This window comes from Colobus angolensis, unplaced genomic scaffold, assembly GCF_000951035.1.
Source record: "Colobus angolensis palliatus isolate OR3802 unplaced genomic scaffold, Cang.pa_1.0 Scaffold135, whole genome shotgun sequence".
NCBI lineage: Eukaryota > Metazoa > Chordata > Mammalia > Primates > Cercopithecidae > Colobus > Colobus angolensis.
Genome location: NW_012114433.1, coordinates 1,128,516 through 1,146,045, shown reverse-complemented (window position 1 = coordinate 1,146,045; position 17,530 = coordinate 1,128,516). Strand labels below are relative to the sequence as shown.

Sequence of the window (17,530 nt, the reverse complement as noted above, 5' to 3'; positions counted from 1 at the left end):
AGGCATCATGCTACCTGACTTCAAACTATACTACAAGGCTACAGTAACCAAAACAGCATGGTACTGGTACCAAAACAGATATACAGACCAATGGAACAGAACAGAGGCCTCAGAAATAATGCCACACATCTACAACCATCTGATCTTTGACAAACCTGACAAAAAAAAAGCAATGGGGAAAGGATTCCCTATTTAACAAATGGTGTTGGGAAAACTGGCTCGCCATATGCAGAAAACAAACTGGACCCCTTCCTTATACCTTATACGAAAATTAACTCAAAGTGGATTAAAGACTTAAATGTAAGACCTAAAACTATAAAAATCCTAGAAGAAAACCTAGGCAATACCATTCAGGACATAGGCATGGGCAAAGACTTCACAACTAAAACACTAAAAGCAACGGCAACAAAAGCCAAAATTGCCAAATGGGATCTAATTAAACTAAAGAGCTTCTGCACAGCAAAAGAAACGACCATCAGAGTGAACAGGCAACCTACAGAATGGGAGAAAATTTTTGTCATCTATCCATCTGACAAAGGGCTAATATCCAGAATCTACAAGGAACTTAAATTTACAATTAAAAAAAAACAAACCAATCCCATCAAAAAGCAGACGAAGGATATGAACAGACACTTTTCAAATGAAGACATTTATGTGGCCAACAAACATATGAAAAAAAAGCTCATCAGAGAAATGCAAATCAAAACCACAAGGAGATATCATCTCATGCCAGTTAGAATGGCAATCGCTAAAAAGTCAGGAAACAAAAGATGCTGGAGAGAATGTGGAGAAATGGGAATGCTTTTATACTGTTGGTGGGAGTCTAAATTAGTTCAACCACTGTGGAAGACAGTGTGGCAATTTCTCAAGGATCTAGAACTAGAAATACCATTTGACCCAGCCATCCCATTACTGGGTATATACCGAAAGGATTATAAATCATTCTACTATAAAGACACATGCACATGTATGTTTACTGGAGCACTATTCACAATAGCAAAGACTTGGAACCAACCCAAATGCCCATCAATGATAGACTGGATAAAGAAAATGTGGCACAAACACACCATGGAATACTATGCAGCCATAAAAAAAGGACGAGTTCATGTCCTTTGCGGGGACAAGGATGAAGCTGGAAACTATTACTCTCAGCAAACTAACACAGGAACAGAAAACCAAACACCGCATGTTCTCACTCATAAATGGGAGCTGAACAATGAGAACACGTGGACACAGGGAGGGGAACAACACACACCAGGGCCTGACAGGGGGTTAGGGGCTAGGTGAGGGATAGCATTAGGAGAAATACCTAATGTAGATGATGGGTTGACAGGTGCAGCAAATCACCATGACATGTGCATACCTACGTAACAAACCTGCACATTCTGCACATGTATCCCAGAACTTAAAGCATAAGAAAAAAAAAAAAAACCACTGAACTATACACTTTAAGTAGGGTAACTTGTATGTATATAAACTATATCAAAAAAGCTGTTAAAAATGAGTAAATGAAGCAATTTTAAAATAAAAAAGAGTACATAAAAAGAAGAAAAGAGAAAAAATGTAAACTGCTCCTTCCTTCCAGTTCTAGACCAAGATAGAGTAAATGTGCTACTCCCTATTCTTCCCACTAAACACAGATAAACACTCTGGACGTTAAACATCAAAAGGTGGAGAGAAGAGGGCAGACCAGTAAGGTCCTTGGACTCAGAGAACAAGACATCAGTGAGTTTCCAGTATTCCCTTTTGGTCTCGTGCCCATGTTGTGTACTAGAGAGTTGGCAACCAGAAAAGTAACAGACACAGACCAAAAAAGTCCCCAAGAAAAGTCTGGTCTTTCTAGCCAAAGGACTAGGAAAAGGGCAGCCTAGCAGAACTAAAAACTTTTGATAGGAATATCCCATCCAAAGATGACAGAAAAAGCACAGCCTCACCCACACTGAAACAGCAAAGAGTGAGTGAAGCCTGGACTCCCACACTGCCCAGCTGTAGGAAGATACTCTCCCCACTGCCCAGATGGTGTCAGGGCAGACCACGTGGGGAGTGGAGACATCCATCCAAGCCTGGCAGTCATTGTAGGGTACATGCACAAGGGTGCCAGACGCTCATCCCTGTTAAAGTTTCAAAAAATTTAGTTTAAAGATCGAACTGGCTTTTATTAGCAAATCAGGCAGTATTTCATCTATGAAATAGAAAGATACTCAGATCAGCTGAGCAGCAGAAGTAAACTTGGCAGCCAGAAAAGGCTGCAGAAAGCAGATTCAGGGAACAAAATACAGATTGGGCATTTCAAAGTTACTTTCCTTACAGGGTAGAGAGGACTCTCTTATGCTGGCTCTGTTTGGCCCCCTTATGACTGGTTGCTGTGAATCCCTTGCTTTGGGGGAAATTGGCCTGTTTTTAATTTAGTTTGATTGTGGCACCTAGCACAAGTGACTCCATTCTGGTTTGTTCTGGTCTGCTTGGCCTGGGGCAGGAGCTTAGTCTGAAATAATGGCCTCTGGTACATTTTATTTAATACCCCCAACTGGCAGTAATAAAGCACTCCTACCCATCTCTATCACTGTCAGAGGAGGCCTAGTGAAAAGTGGAAAATCTAACCACCTTCTAAAAGGTAACATCACCCATGCAATGTCAGTGGAGGCCACAGGCATGCAGTAACCAGGCACTCCTCCCCTTCCCAGCCAAGGTGGTGCTAGCAGAGACCACTGGGGAGCCAGCAGTCACATGGCACCTTCCCTTTCCAGATGTCAAAAGGGGCTGTGAAGGGAACCTGGCTCTTCACCCCCTTCTGGCAGTAACCCCTGCATTCCACTACCACTACCACCAGGCCCGATAAGCAAAAGATTTAAATAAGATCCCAAATCTCATAACAAAATGTCTAGGCTATACTGGAAAATCACTCATTATCCCCAAAACCAGAAAAATTTCAACTCAAATGAGAAAAGAGAATCAACAGATGTCAACATCAAAACAACACGGACACTGAAATTATCTAACAAGGATTTTTAAACACACATCATAAAAATGTCTCAATGGGCAATTATGAACAGACTTGAAACAAATGAAAAAAATATAAAGTCTCAGAAGAGACACTGCTAGTATGAAGAAGAATCAACTGGAAATTCTGAAACTAAAAACCTTAATGGATGGGCCCAAGAGTAAAATTTTAAAAATGGGGAAAAAAATCAGTGAACTTTAAGACAAAACAATAGAAACTGCCCCAGTTGAACAGGAAATGGACTTAGAAAAAATGAGCAGAAACTCTGGACCCTACGGTACAAGAAGATTTCACAAGGTGTCACCAGGGTAAAAGAAGAGATGGAGAGTAGAGCTCAAAAAGCACTCAAAGAATGGCTGCAAACTTCTCAGATCTGACAAAAGATACAAACTTAAAGAATCAGGATGCTAAGCAAACCCCAAACAGGGTAATCCTGAAGAAATTCATACCAAGACCCAGAATAGTCAAACAACTAAAAACTAAAGACTAAAAAAAAATGCTTGAATAGGAATAGCTCTGGTCTGCAGTTCCCAGTGAGATCAAGGCAGAAGGCAAGTGATTTCTGCATTTCCAACTCAGGTACCCAGCTCATCTCACTGGGACTGGGGAGACAGTGGGTGCAGCCCACGGAGGGCAAGCTGAAGCCAAGAGGGGTGTTGCTTCACCCGGGTAGCGCAAGGGGTCAGGCAAACTCCCACCCCTAGTCAAGGGAAGCCCTGAAGGACTGTGCTGTGAGAAACAGTGCATTTCGGTCCAAATACTACGTTCTCCCCACGGTCTCTGTAACCCTCAGACCAGGAGATTCCTTTGGGTGCCTACACCACCAGGGCCCTGCGTTTCAAGCACAAAGCTGGGCAGCCATTTGGGCAGACACCGAGCTAGCTGCAGGGGTCTTTTTTCATACCCCATGGCACCTGGAATGCCAACAAGACAGAACCGTTCACTCTCCTGGGAACCAAGTGGTCTACCTTAGTGGATCCCATCCCCACAGAGCCCAGCAAGCTAAGATTCACTGGCTTGAAATGCTCACTGCCAACACAGCAGTCTGACGTCAACCTGGGATGCCCGAGCTTGGTGGGGCAAGGGGCGCCTACCATTACTGAGGCTTGAGTAGGTGGTTTTCCCCTCACAATGTAAACAAAGCCGCCATCAGAGCTCAGCAAAGCCACTGCAGCCAGACTGCCTCTCTAGATTCTTCCGCTCTGGGTAGGCCATCTCTGAAAGAAAGGCAGCTGCCCCAGTCAGGGGCTTATAGATAAAACTCCCATCTTCCTGGGACAGAGCACTAAGGGGAAGGGCAGGTTGTGGGCACAGCCTTAGCAGACTTAAATGTTCCTGTCTGCCAACTCTGAAGAGAGCAGCGTATCTCCCAGCACAGCGCTTGAGCTCTGCTAAGGGACAGACTGCCTCCTCAAGTGGGTCCCTGACCGCCGTGTATCCTGACTGGGAGACACTTCCTAGCAGGGGTCAATAAACACCTCATACAGAAGAGCTCCAGGTGGCATTTGGCAGGTGCCCCTCTAAGACAAAGCTTCCAAGGGAAGGAACAGGCAGAAATCTTTGCTGTTCTGCAACTTCCGCTGGTGAAACCCAGGTAAACAGGATCTGGAATGGAGCTAGAGCAAACTCCAGCAGACCTGCAGCAGAGGAGCCTGACTGTTAGAATAAAACTAACAAACAAAGAAATTGCATCAACATCAACAAAAAGGACATCCACACAAACACTCAATCAGAAGGACACCAGCATCAAAGACCAAAGGTAGATAAATCCACAAAGATGAGGAAAAACCCGCACAAAAATGCTGGTAATTCCTAAAAACCAGAAGGCCTCTTCTCCTCCAAAGGACCACAACTCCTCGCCAGCAAGGGGACAAAACTGGACGGAGAAGGAGTTTGACGAACTGACAGAAGTAGGCTTCAGACGGTGGGTAATAACAAATTCCTCCGAGCTAAAGGAGCATGTTCTAACCCAATGCAAGGAAGCTAAGAACCTTGAAAAAAGGTTAGAGGAATTGCTAACTAGAATAACCAGTATAGAGAAAAACATAAATGACCTGATGGAGCTGAAAAACACAGCACGAGAACTTCATGAAGCATACACAAGTATCAATAGCCAAATCAAACGGAAGAAAGGATATCAGAGATTGATGATCAATTTAATGAAATAAAGCGTGAAGACAAGATTAGAGAAAAATGAATGAAACGGAATGAACAAAGCCTCCAAGAAACATGGGACTATGTGAAAAGACCAGACCTACATTTGATTGGTATACCTGAAGGTAATGGGGAGAATAGAACCAAGTTGGAAAACACTCTTCAGGATATTATCCAGGAGAACTTCCCCAACCTAGCAAGACAGGCCAAAATTCAAATTCAGGAAATACAGAGACCACCACAAAGATACTCCTTGAAAAGAGCAACCCCAAGACATAATCATCAGATTCACCAAGGCTGAAATGAAGGAAAAAATGTTAAGGGCAGCCAGAAAGAAAGGTCGGGTTACCCACAAAGGGAAGCCCATCAGACTAACAGCAGATCTCTCTGCAGAAATCCTACAAGCCAGAAGAGAGTGAGGTCCAATATTTAACATTCTTAAATAAAAGAATTTTCAACCCAGAATTGTATATCCGGCCCAACTAAACTGAAGGAGATAGACACAAAAAACCCTTCAAACCCTTTTCTTTGAAGGGTTTTTCGTGTCTATATCTCCTTCACTTTAGTTTGACTGGATATAATGAATATCCAGGAGCCGGTTTTTTTAAAAGATTAACAAAACAGACCACTAGCCAGAATAATAAACAAATAAAGAGAGAAGAATCAGACACAATAAAAAATGATAAAGGGGATATCACCACTGACCCCACAGAAATACAAACTACCATCAGGGAATACTATAAACACCTCTATGCAAATAAACTAGAAAATCTAGAAGAAATGGATAAATTCCTGGACACATATACCCTCCCAAGACTAAACCAGGAAGAAGTCAAATCCCTGAATAGACCGATAACAAGTTCTGAAATTGAGGCAGTAATAGCCTACCAACCAAAAAAAGCCCACGACCAGACAGATTCACAGTCGAATTCTATCAGAAGTACAAAGATGAGCTGGTACCATTCCTTCTGAAACTATTCCAAACAACAGAAAAAAGAGGGACTCCTCCCTAACTCATTTTATGAGGCCATCATCATCCTGATACCAAAACCTGGCACAGACACAACAAAAAAAGAAAATTTCAGGCCAATATCCCTGATGAACATCGATGTGAAAATCCTCAATAAAATACTGGCAAACCAAATCCAGCAGCACATCAAAAAGTTTATCCACCACGACCAAGTCAGCTTCATCCCTGGGATGCAAGGCTGGTTCAACATCCACAAATCAATAAACGTAATCCATCACATAAACAGAACCAATGACAAAAACCACATGATTATCTCAATAGATGCAGAAAAGACCTTCGATAAAATTCAACACCCCTTCATGCTAAAAACTCTCAATAAAGTAGGTATCGATGGAATGTATCTCAAAATAATAAGAGCTATTTATGAGACACCCACAGCCAATATCATACTGAATGGGCCAAAGCTGGAAGCATTCCCTCTGAAAACTGGCACAAGACAAGGATGCCCTCTCTCACCACTCCTATTCAACATAGTATTGGAAGTCCTGGCCAGGGCAATCAGGCAAGAGATATAAATAAAGGGTATTCAAATAGGGAAAGAGGAAGTCAAATTGCTTCTGTTTGCAGATGATACGACTGTATACTTAGAAAACCCAAAATCTGCTTAAGCTGATAAGCAACTTCAGCAAAGTCTCAGGATACAAAACCAATGTGCAAAAATCACAGGCATTCCTATACACCAATAACAGACAAAGAGAGAGCTAAATCATGAGTGAATTCCCATTCACAACTGCTACAAAGAGAATAAAATAACTAGGAATACAACTTACACAGGATGTGAAGGACTTCTTCAAGGAGAACCACAAACCACTGCTCAAGGAAATAAGAGAGGACACAAACAAATGGAAAACATTCCATGCTCACGGATAGGAAGAATCAATATTGTGAAAATGGCCATACTGCCCAAAGTAATTTATAGATTCAATGCTATCCCGATCAAGCTACCACTGACTTTTTTCACAGAATTAGGAAAAAACTACTTTAAATTTCATACGGAACCAAAAAAGAGCCCACATAGCCAAGACAATCCTAAGCAAAAAGAACAAAGCTGGAGGCATCATGCTACCTGACTTCAAACTATACTACAAGGCTACAGTAACCAAAACAGCATGGTACTGGTACCAAAACAGATATACAGACCAATGGAACAGAACAGAGGCCTCAGAAATAATGCCACACATCTACAACCATCTGATCTTTGACAAACCTGACAAAAAAAAAGCAATGGGGAAAGGATTCCCTATTTAACAAATGGTGTTGGGAAAACTGGCTCGCCATATGCAGAAAACAAACTGGACCCCTTCCTTATACCTTATACGAAAATTAACTCAAAGTGGATTAAAGACTTAAATGTAAGACCTAAAACTATAAAAATCCTAGAAGAAAACCTAGGCAATACCATTCAGGACATAGGCATGGGCAAAGACTTCACAACTAAAACACTAAAAGCAACGGCAACAAAAGCCAAAATTGCCAAATGGGATCTAATTAAACTAAAGAGCTTCTGCACAGCAAAAGAAACGACCATCAGAGTGAACAGGCAACCTACAGAATGGGAGAAAATTTTTGTCATCTATCCATCTGACAAAGGGCTAATATCCAGAATCTACAAGGAACTTAAATTTACAATTAAAAAAAAACAAACCAATCCCATCAAAAAGCAGACGAAGGATATGAACAGACACTTTTCAAATGAAGACATTTATGTGGCCAACAAACATATGAAAAAAAAGCTCATCAGAGAAATGCAAATCAAAACCACAAGGAGATATCATCTCATGCCAGTTAGAATGGCAATCGCTAAAAAGTCAGGAAACAAAAGATGCTGGAGAGAATGTGGAGAAATGGGAATGCTTTTATACTGTTGGTGGGAGTCTAAATTAGTTCAACCACTGTGGAAGACAGTGTGGCAATTTCTCAAGGATCTAGAACTAGAAATACCATTTGACCCAGCCATCCCATTACTGGGTATATACCGAAAGGATTATAAATCATTCTACTATAAAGACACATGCACATGTATGTTTACTGGAGCACTATTCACAATAGCAAAGACTTGGAACCAACCCAAATGCCCATCAATGATAGACTGGATAAAGAAAATGTGGCACAAACACACCATGGAATACTATGCAGCCATAAAAAAAGGACGAGTTCATGTCCTTTGCGGGGACAAGGATGAAGCTGGAAACTATTACTCTCAGCAAACTAACACAGGAACAGAAAACCAAACACCGCATGTTCTCACTCATAAATGGGAGCTGAACAATGAGAACACGTGGACACAGGGAGGGGAACAACACACACCAGGGCCTGACAGGGGGTTAGGGGCTAGGTGAGGGATAGCATTAGGAGAAATACCTAATGTAGATGATGGGTTGACAGGTGCAGCATATCACCATGACATGTGCATACCTACGTAACAAACCTGCACATTCTGCACATGTATCCCAGAACTTAAAGCATAAGAAAAAAAAAAAAAACCACTGAACTATACACTTTAAGTAGGGTAACTTGTATGTATATAAACTATATCAAAAAAGCTGTTAAAAATGAGTAAATGAAGCAATTTTAAAATAAAAAAGAGTACATAAAAAGAAGAAAAGAGAAAAAATGTAAACTGCTCCTTCCTTCCAGTTCTAGACCAAGATAGAGTAAATGTGCTACTCCCTATTCTTCCCACTAAACACAGATAAACACTCTGGACGTTAAACATCAAAAGGTGGAGAGAAGAGGGCAGACCAGTAAGGTCCTTGGACTCAGAGAACAAGACATCAGTGAGTTTCCAGTATTCCCTTTTGGTCTCGTGCCCATGTTGTGTACTAGAGAGTTGGCAACCAGAAAAGTAACAGACACAGACCAAAAAAGTCCCCAAGAAAAGTCTGGTCTTTCTAGCCAAAGGACTAGGAAAAGGGCAGCCTAGCAGAACTAAAAACTTTTGATAGGAATATCCCATCCAAAGATGACAGAAAAAGCACAGCCTCACCCACACTGAAACAGCAAAGAGTGAGTGAAGCCTGGACTCCCACACTGCCCAGCTGTAGGAAGATACTCTCCCCACTGCCCAGATGGTGTCAGGGCAGACCACGTGGGGAGTGGAGACATCCATCCAAGCCTGGCAGTCATTGTAGGGTACATGCACAAGGGTGCCAGACGCTCATCCCTGTTAAAGTTTCAAAAAATTTAGTTTAAAGATCGAACTGGCTTTTATTAGCAAATCAGGCAGTATTTCATCTATGAAATAGAAAGATACTCAGATCAGCTGAGCAGCAGAAGTAAACTTGGCAGCCAGAAAAGGCTGCAGAAAGCAGATTCAGGGAACAAAATACAGATTGGGCATTTCAAAGTTACTTTCCTTACAGGGTAGAGAGGACTCTCTTATGCTGGCTCTGTTTGGCCCCCTTATGACTGGTTGCTGTGAATCCCTTGCTTTGGGGGAAATTGGCCTGTTTTTAATTTAGTTTGATTGTGGCACCTAGCACAAGTGACTCCATTCTGGTTTGTTCTGGTCTGCTTGGCCTGGGGCAGGAGCTTAGTCTGAAATAATGGCCTCTGGTACATTTTATTTAATACCCCCAACTGGCAGTAATAAAGCACTCCTACCCATCTCTATCACTGTCAGAGGAGGCCTAGTGAAAAGTGGAAAATCTAACCACCTTCTAAAAGGTAACATCACCCATGCAATGTCAGTGGAGGCCACAGGCATGCAGTAACCAGGCACTCCTCCCCTTCCCAGCCAAGGTGGTGCTAGCAGAGACCACTGGGGAGCCAGCAGTCACATGGCACCTTCCCTTTCCAGATGTCAAAAGGGGCTGTGAAGGGAACCTGGCTCTTCACCCCCTTCTGGCAGTAACCCCTGCATTCCACTACCACTACCACCAGGCCCGATAAGCAAAAGATTTAAATAAGATCCCAAATCTCATAACAAAATGTCTAGGCTATACTGGAAAATCACTCATTATCCCCAAAACCAGAAAAATTTCAACTCAAATGAGAAAAGAGAATCAACAGATGTCAACATCAAAACAACACGGACACTGAAATTATCTAACAAGGATTTTTAAACACACATCATAAAAATGTCTCAATGGGCAATTATGAACAGACTTGAAACAAATGAAAAAAATATAAAGTCTCAGAAGAGACACTGCTAGTATGAAGAAGAATCAACTGGAAATTCTGAAACTAAAAACCTTAATGGATGGGCCCAAGAGTAAAATTTTAAAAATGGGGAAAAAAATCAGTGAACTTTAAGACAAAACAATAGAAACTGCCCCAGTTGAACAGGAAATGGACTTAGAAAAAATGAGCAGAAACTCTGGACCCTACGGTACAAGAAGATTTCACAAGGTGTCACCAGGGTAAAAGAAGAGATGGAGAGTAGAGCTCAAAAAGCACTCAAAGAATGGCTGCAAACTTCTCAGATCTGACAAAAGATACAAACTTAAAGAATCAGGATGCTAAGCAAACCCCAAACAGGGTAATCCTGAAGAAATTCATACCAAGACCCAGAATAGTCAAACAACTAAAAACTAAAGACTAAAAAAAATGCTTGAAAGTAGTAAGAGAAAAGTGACACCTATCTCAAAAGGAAAAATAACTCAAATGATATCAGATTTCTCATCAGAAAGCATGGAGACCAGAAAGAAGTGGCATAATAACATTTTTCAAGTGCCGAAAGAAAAGAACTGTTAACTCCAAATTCTATATCTGGTGAAATTATCCTTCAGGAATGAAGGAGAAATACAAGCATCTTCAGATGAAGGAAAACGAACAGAATTTGCTTCCAGTAGACTTACCCTAAAAGAACAGAGAATTACTGAAATAGAACAAAAATGAGAAATTGTGAACTATCAGGAAATAAGAAAACAGAAAGGGCAAAAAGGGTAGGTCAATATCATAGGCTTTCCTTTGCCTCTTGAATATTCTAGATTGTTAGAGAGATAAAGCAAAAATTATAACACTGTCTGATATGGGGTACTAATTGTATATAAGGGAAATATTTATATACTTTTAAGTATGTAAAATCTACATATACTTTTATATGAGTATTATATTACCAACGGGAGGATAAAGGGATTTAAAGAGGCGAAGCTCTTACACTTCACCCAACAACTGTTAAAATACCAACAGTACACTGCAATGAGTTATGTATACGTAATTCCTAGAGCTACCACTAAGTAATATCTATAAAAAGAAATACACTGAAGAACACTATAGATAAACCAGAATTCTAAAAAATGTTGAAGCATAACCCATAAGGCAGGAAAAAGAAAACAGAGAAACAAAAACAGAAGCAAAAAATAAAATGGCATTATCAAACATTATGCTGAACATAAACCCTCTAAATACATCAATCAAAAGACAGACAATGGCAGTGGGTAAAAAAAGAACCAACCGTATGACAACTACCAGAAACTCACTTCAAATATAAGTTACCTGAGAGTGAAAGGATGGAAAATTACATACCATGCAAACATTAATTGAAGGAAAGCAGAGGTGGCTATATTAGTGTCAGATAAAGTAGATTTCAGAGCAGAAAAATTACCAGAGACACACAGGTGAACTACATAATGATAAAAGTGTCAATCCATCAAAACACACAGGAATCTCAAACGTGTATGCACCAAACAATAGACCTACAAAATATGTCAAACAAAAATTGATAAAACTCTAAAAAGAGGCAGGGTGCACTGGCTCACGCTTGTAATCCCAGCACTTTGGAAGGCCGATAGAAGGCGATCACTGAGCCCAGGAGTTCAAGTCCAGTGGAACCCCATTTCTACAAAAAAAAACTTTTCTAATCAGGTGGGCATGTTGGCGTGTGCCTACAATCCCAGCTACTCTGGAGGCTGAAGCAGGAGGATGGCTTGAGCCCAAATGGTCGAGGCTGTATTGAGCCATCATCATGCCACTGCACTCTAGCCCGGGTAACAGATTGAGACCATGTCAAAAAAAAGAAAAAAAGAGAATAAACAAAGCTACAAGGAAAGACGAACTCAACAGGACCATTAACTAAAAGGAAATAAACAACATTTCAGAACACTCCGCCTAACAACAGCAAAATAAATGTTCTTTTCTTTTCTTTTCTTTTTTTTTTTTTTTTTTTGAGACGGAGTCTCGCTCTGTCGCCCAGGCTGGAGTTCAGTGGCGCGATCTCAGCTCACTACAAGCTCCGCCTCCCGGGTTCCCGCCATTCTCCTGCCTCAGCCTCCCGAGTAGCTGGGACTACAGGTGCCCGCCACCTCGCCCGGCTTTTTTTTTTTTTTTTTGTATTTTTAGTAGAGATGGGGTTTCACCATGTCAGCCAGGATGGTCTCGATCTCCTGACCTCGTGATCCGCCCGTCTCGGCCTCCCAAAGTGCTGGGATTACAGGCTTGAGCCACCGCGCCCGACCTTAAATGTTCTTTTCAAGAGCCAAATAATACTTACCAACGTACAGGTAGAGTCACAATATCTTACTGTACGCCTTGCAAAAGCATCACTTAACTTTTTAAACTATGCATATGTTACCACGATAAAATAAAACCCAACTTCAGAAAATAATGTAGAAGCACAACTATGGTCCAGACAAAATGCCATAGACCCATTTCTCTGCTCCTCCCCAGTAAGTCCAACTATAAACCCTGGTAATTAAGCAAGAGCCAATCAAAGGAGAGTTCTGAAAGAAGGTAAGAAGGCAGCAGTGACTTACTGAGACTCCCCTCTCCCAGCAAGGGATACTGGGGCCTGAGACTCCCCTCTCCCACCAAGGGATATTGGAGCCTGAGACTCCCCTCTCCCATCAAAGGATACTGGGGCATCTGGGCAGGAGCAGTAAGGGGAACTTGACACTACAAGCTGCTGGCCCAACAAGGCTCTGTGTCTCTCATGCCTGAGACTCCTCTCTCTCATTAGGGAGAGCCAGGCAGCACCAACAGGTGCAACCCTACCATATAAAGAGCCCAGTCCAGAAAACCTTTTTATCCATAACCTAAGATCTTGCTCCAAGACATCAGAGCATCAAGGTGTCACCAGCAAGAGGGACTGTGCCACAGGAACCCTTTTGCCACACTGGTGCTAACACTCCTCTTCTCCAACCCAGAGACACCAGGGCAGCCACTCGGTCCATATGGATGGGATACAGCCACAGCCAGGGCCCAGCCAAAGAAGCCTCTTCATCCCCATGGGTCTGACACTTCCATCTTTTAACAAGAGAAACCAGGCCTAGGAAAATCCACCTTTCGCTCTCACGCAGCACCAACAGAGACCAGGAAGAGCCCCAGTGATACCACATAAAACAAGCAGACCAAAGACCACAGCACAAAGGCTCTGAGAATTAAAATGCCATTTAGAACCACAGGCCACAAATGTAGTCCAGGACCTATGTGCTGAATCTAAACAGGGTGGCTGCACGCCAAAATAAAAGATATAAATAGAACCCAAATTCTCCTAATATACAAAATACCCAAGAGACAATCGAAAACCATCTGTCAAACCAAGAGCCAAAACATTCACAGAATAGAGTGGAGATAACAGAGTAAAGAATTAGGGAACTTGAGAACAGATTAATAGAATGTACACAATCTGAACAACACAGAGAAAAGAAACAAGGAAAAAGCCTAAGGGAATTATGAAACACCAACATAAGATCCAACTTTCTTAACACTGGAAATTCAAATGGAGAGAAGAGAGTGGGAGCAACTCTCCATTATTTCAACAACAACAAAGAGTAGTTGAAGAAATAATGGCTACAAATCTCCTAAATTTAGTCGAAGACCAAAAAAAAAAAAAACAAACCAAAAAAACCAAACATAAAATCCATGACAAGACACATCATAATTAAACTTCTGACAACTAGACAAAGTAAAAACTTGAAAGCAGCCAGAGAGAAATGACACATTATCTACAGGGGAACATCAATCTGAGTGACAGCAGCATCCTAATCAGAAACCACGGACGCAAGAAGGAAGCGGCAGAAGATTTTTCAAGTGCTAAGAAAAGAATGGCAGGCTAGCAGCCATGGCTCACGCCTTAATCGTAACACTCTGGGAGGATGACACAGGAGGATCACTTGAGACCAGCTGGGCAATATAGCAAGATCCTGTCTCTTAAAAAAATTGTTTGTAATTAGCCAGGCATGGTGGTATGTGCCTGTAGTCCCAGCTACATGGCTGGATTGCCTGGGCCCAACAGGTCAAGGCTGTAATGAGCTATGATCACATCACTAACTCCAGCCAGGACAAAAGAGCAAGATTCTGTCTCAAAAAAAAAAAAAAAAAGGAAGAACAATAGAAAAAGGGGAAATACGGGCACGTGGTATGTGCAATACAGTATCCTTATCATCATGAGTTTTACAAACCATATTTGATGACTGACACAAAAACTGTGTCAACCATCTGTAACACCATCTGATACCCAGGACATGATATTTAAAGTGAGGACCTGACTGAAAGAAGGGTTTCCACACTTGACTGGAAGTGGTGAAATACAGCAATACACCATGGTGATAAGTCACATATGTACACTGTAATACCCAGATCAAGCACTGTGAAAACTATACAAACACCTAATCTCAAACACACTATACGGATACCAAAAGTGTCCAAGTAACCCAAAAAGTGGCAAAAAAAAAAAAAAAAAAACAGCAATGAGAATCAGAAGAAACAGAACACAGATAATAAATAGCACACTTATATTCTAACATATCAATATTACTGTAAATGTAAATGGTGTAAATATGCCAATCAAAAGAGAATGGCATAGTCAATAAAAAATAGGATCATAAGATCCAACAAGAAACTCACTTCAAATTCAACATAGGTAAGTTGAAAGCTAATACCGTGCAAACATTAATCCAAAAAAAGCATAAATGGCGACATCAATATCTAACAAAGAAGATTTCAGAGCAAAGAAAATTACCAGACACAGAGGAACATTAACAATGAAAGGAACAATCCACCGAGAAGACAAAAAATCTTGAATGTGTGTGCATCACATGACAGTGCTTCAAAGTACATGAGGCAAAAACGGATTCAATCTGTGACGGAAACCTATTCTGAAACAGGTGGCACACTTCCAATTAATGAACTCCTAAAATAATGAACATAATTACTGCTATAGGTAACACCAAGGAGGAAAGGAGAAATAGTAGTTCCAGAGAACCCACTTTCAACCAAGTACTGAAAAAAGGGCACCTTACACATGTTCTACTGTAATCTCCAATAATCCCGTAAGAAAAAATATTATCCAGCACTTTACAGATGAGGAAAGCATGGCTTTGAGTTTAAGTTACCCAAGAGCAAACAGCTAGTGGGTAAATCAACACACAAATCAGCGTTATAACATTCCGATACGTACTCTGAGCTGTATGTTAGTCTCTCAAATGGCCGAAACCAAAAATTGTTCAAAAACTCAAATTCTGAAGCAACTACACATTGTGTGAAATTCTACAATTCCTCTGGAATAAAACTTCAAAAACTGTAAGAAGCAATACTTGTTTTTTAAATTTTCCTTCTTTTCTTTGAATGAGAAATAAGTTAAATATGAGTTAAATCTAATCTCCGGTATGAAAGGTCTGTACACTAATTCTACCGCTAACCTGTGGCCCCACTAAACAAGTCAACCGTTCTCAATACTCCATTTCCCTTTCCTAAAGGCAAAATTACGTGTTGACAAAAAGCACTTTGTATATATGTGTTTAAGTAAAAAGTGCGCCTAGCAAAGATACCGAAATGTCGAACAGAAGTCATTTCAATAAGCAGTGTGTTTTTAACAATATAATTAAAAGTTGCATGTGTCACCTTCACAATTCATACGACTATACAAACAAGTTTCGGAGACTCTGAATTATCCCATAAATCAGGACTTTTGATCCCCGTTTACTTTAGGAGAGCAGCCACCCCTCAACACAGGACCGCGGTTCTGCGCTCCCGTTCTGGCTCCTGCGCTCGGCCCAGGCGTCCCGGGATGCAGACGCTCGCTCCGGCAGTTGTCCGCGGCCCTCACCACAGCGGACGCCACAGCTGCGGCGCGCCCAGAACGCCCAAGACTCCCGACTCCCGACTCCCGGCGCACAGATAGGGCGCGCCGGTAGGACCCCAGACCCGCCCGGCTCCGGGTTCCTGCGCTGGACTGGGGCCCCCGGGGCGCGCCTGCGGGGGACGGGCGCCGGTCCCGCCTCGGTTACCTGCTGTGCCGGTCGGCTCCCGGCCCGGGCCCTGCGGCGCTGTAGTAGGCCGCGCGTTTGCGGTTGGCTGCGGCCGCCGCGGCGCTACGCACCGGGTAGAGCGGGATTTGGTCCGCCATGTTCCGGCCGCCCCTTTCCCGCCCCTCCCGCTTCCCCCTCAATTCGCCACCTTTTCCCCGCCCTCTCCCCTCAGCGCCAACCCCGGCTGAGGCACCGCCCGCGGGCCTTCCCCGCCTCCGCCAAGCGGCGAGGTCCGATGACGTCAAGAGCGGCGGCGACGCGACGCGGGAGGCGTGGCGCCGCTAGGCCCGCCCTCCTTTGGGCGTCGGCGCACGATGACGTGCCCCAGGTGGCAAAAGAGCGGCGCGGGAGGCGGTGGAATCCGGGCGATGACGTCACGAGCGGCTAAGCCTGGGGCGAGAGGCGTCGCGTTCTGAGGCCCCGCCCCCGCCGCGTGACGGGCCCGATGACGCCACCGATCGGCGGGGCGGGGCTTGCGTACGCCGCGGGCTGGTCTTCTGGTAGCGCGGGAGGCATCGCACGTGGGTCATGGTTCGGCCAGGCGCGCTCTGGTCCGCGGGTGGAAGGACCTCGCAGCCGTCTCCTGGAAGTTCTGCCGGGCACATGCGTGGGCGCGCGCGGTCTCCTGATTGGCCCCGAGCCTGCGCTGCCGGGAGTAGTACGCTTCTTGCTGCCGTTCCGCGCTTCTCCAGCCTGCCTTCGGTGCGCGCTTCATGCCCGCGCCCTTGGAACCGCTGGTGTCTGTGCGTTCACAGGCAGGGTCGTGCTCCGTGGCCTTGGTCCCCAAAGCGGCGCGACCCCAGGCGCGCCCACCGCGCTGGGCTGAATTTCCGAGATGTTCTTGCCCTGCTTCCTCACTGCTGCTTTCCTCCTTTCCTCTTGGTCTTTAGCTTGAGTCCACATCCCCTACCTCTAGGCCCACGGCCTGCTGACAAGTCCTGTAGGCGACTGTCAGAAACGAGGTTTACACCCTCAATCTACACAAGAAAGAAAAACGATATTGAATAAACGAGTATACACCTTTGGTTGGGTTTGTTTCATTTCCTGTCCCGAGGACAGCCCCCTTCCACCTCCATCACCCACTGCCCCTGGAAGCCAGCAAGCTGAAGCACCACTCACCTCGCCTGTTTCTGTTTCTGGTTTATTCACTTTGTG

At 43.3% G+C, this 17,530-nt stretch overlaps 1 protein-coding gene across 2 annotated transcripts in view; it reads right to left on the bottom strand.

Annotated features, from left to right (window-relative positions):
- ATP9B (ATPase, class II, type 9B) overlaps positions 1-16,603 on the bottom strand; it is a 290,892-nt gene extending 274,289 nt beyond the window's left edge. For both annotated transcript variants that reach the window (XM_011934361.1, XM_011934362.1), the window contains exon 1: positions 16,355-16,603. In XM_011934361.1, the coding sequence (XP_011789751.1) occupies positions 16,355-16,473 (119 nt within the window). In that variant the 5' untranslated portion in view covers positions 16,474-16,603. The remainder of the gene's footprint in view (positions 1-16,354) is intronic.
- Positions 16,604-17,530: the final 927 nt, after the last annotated feature.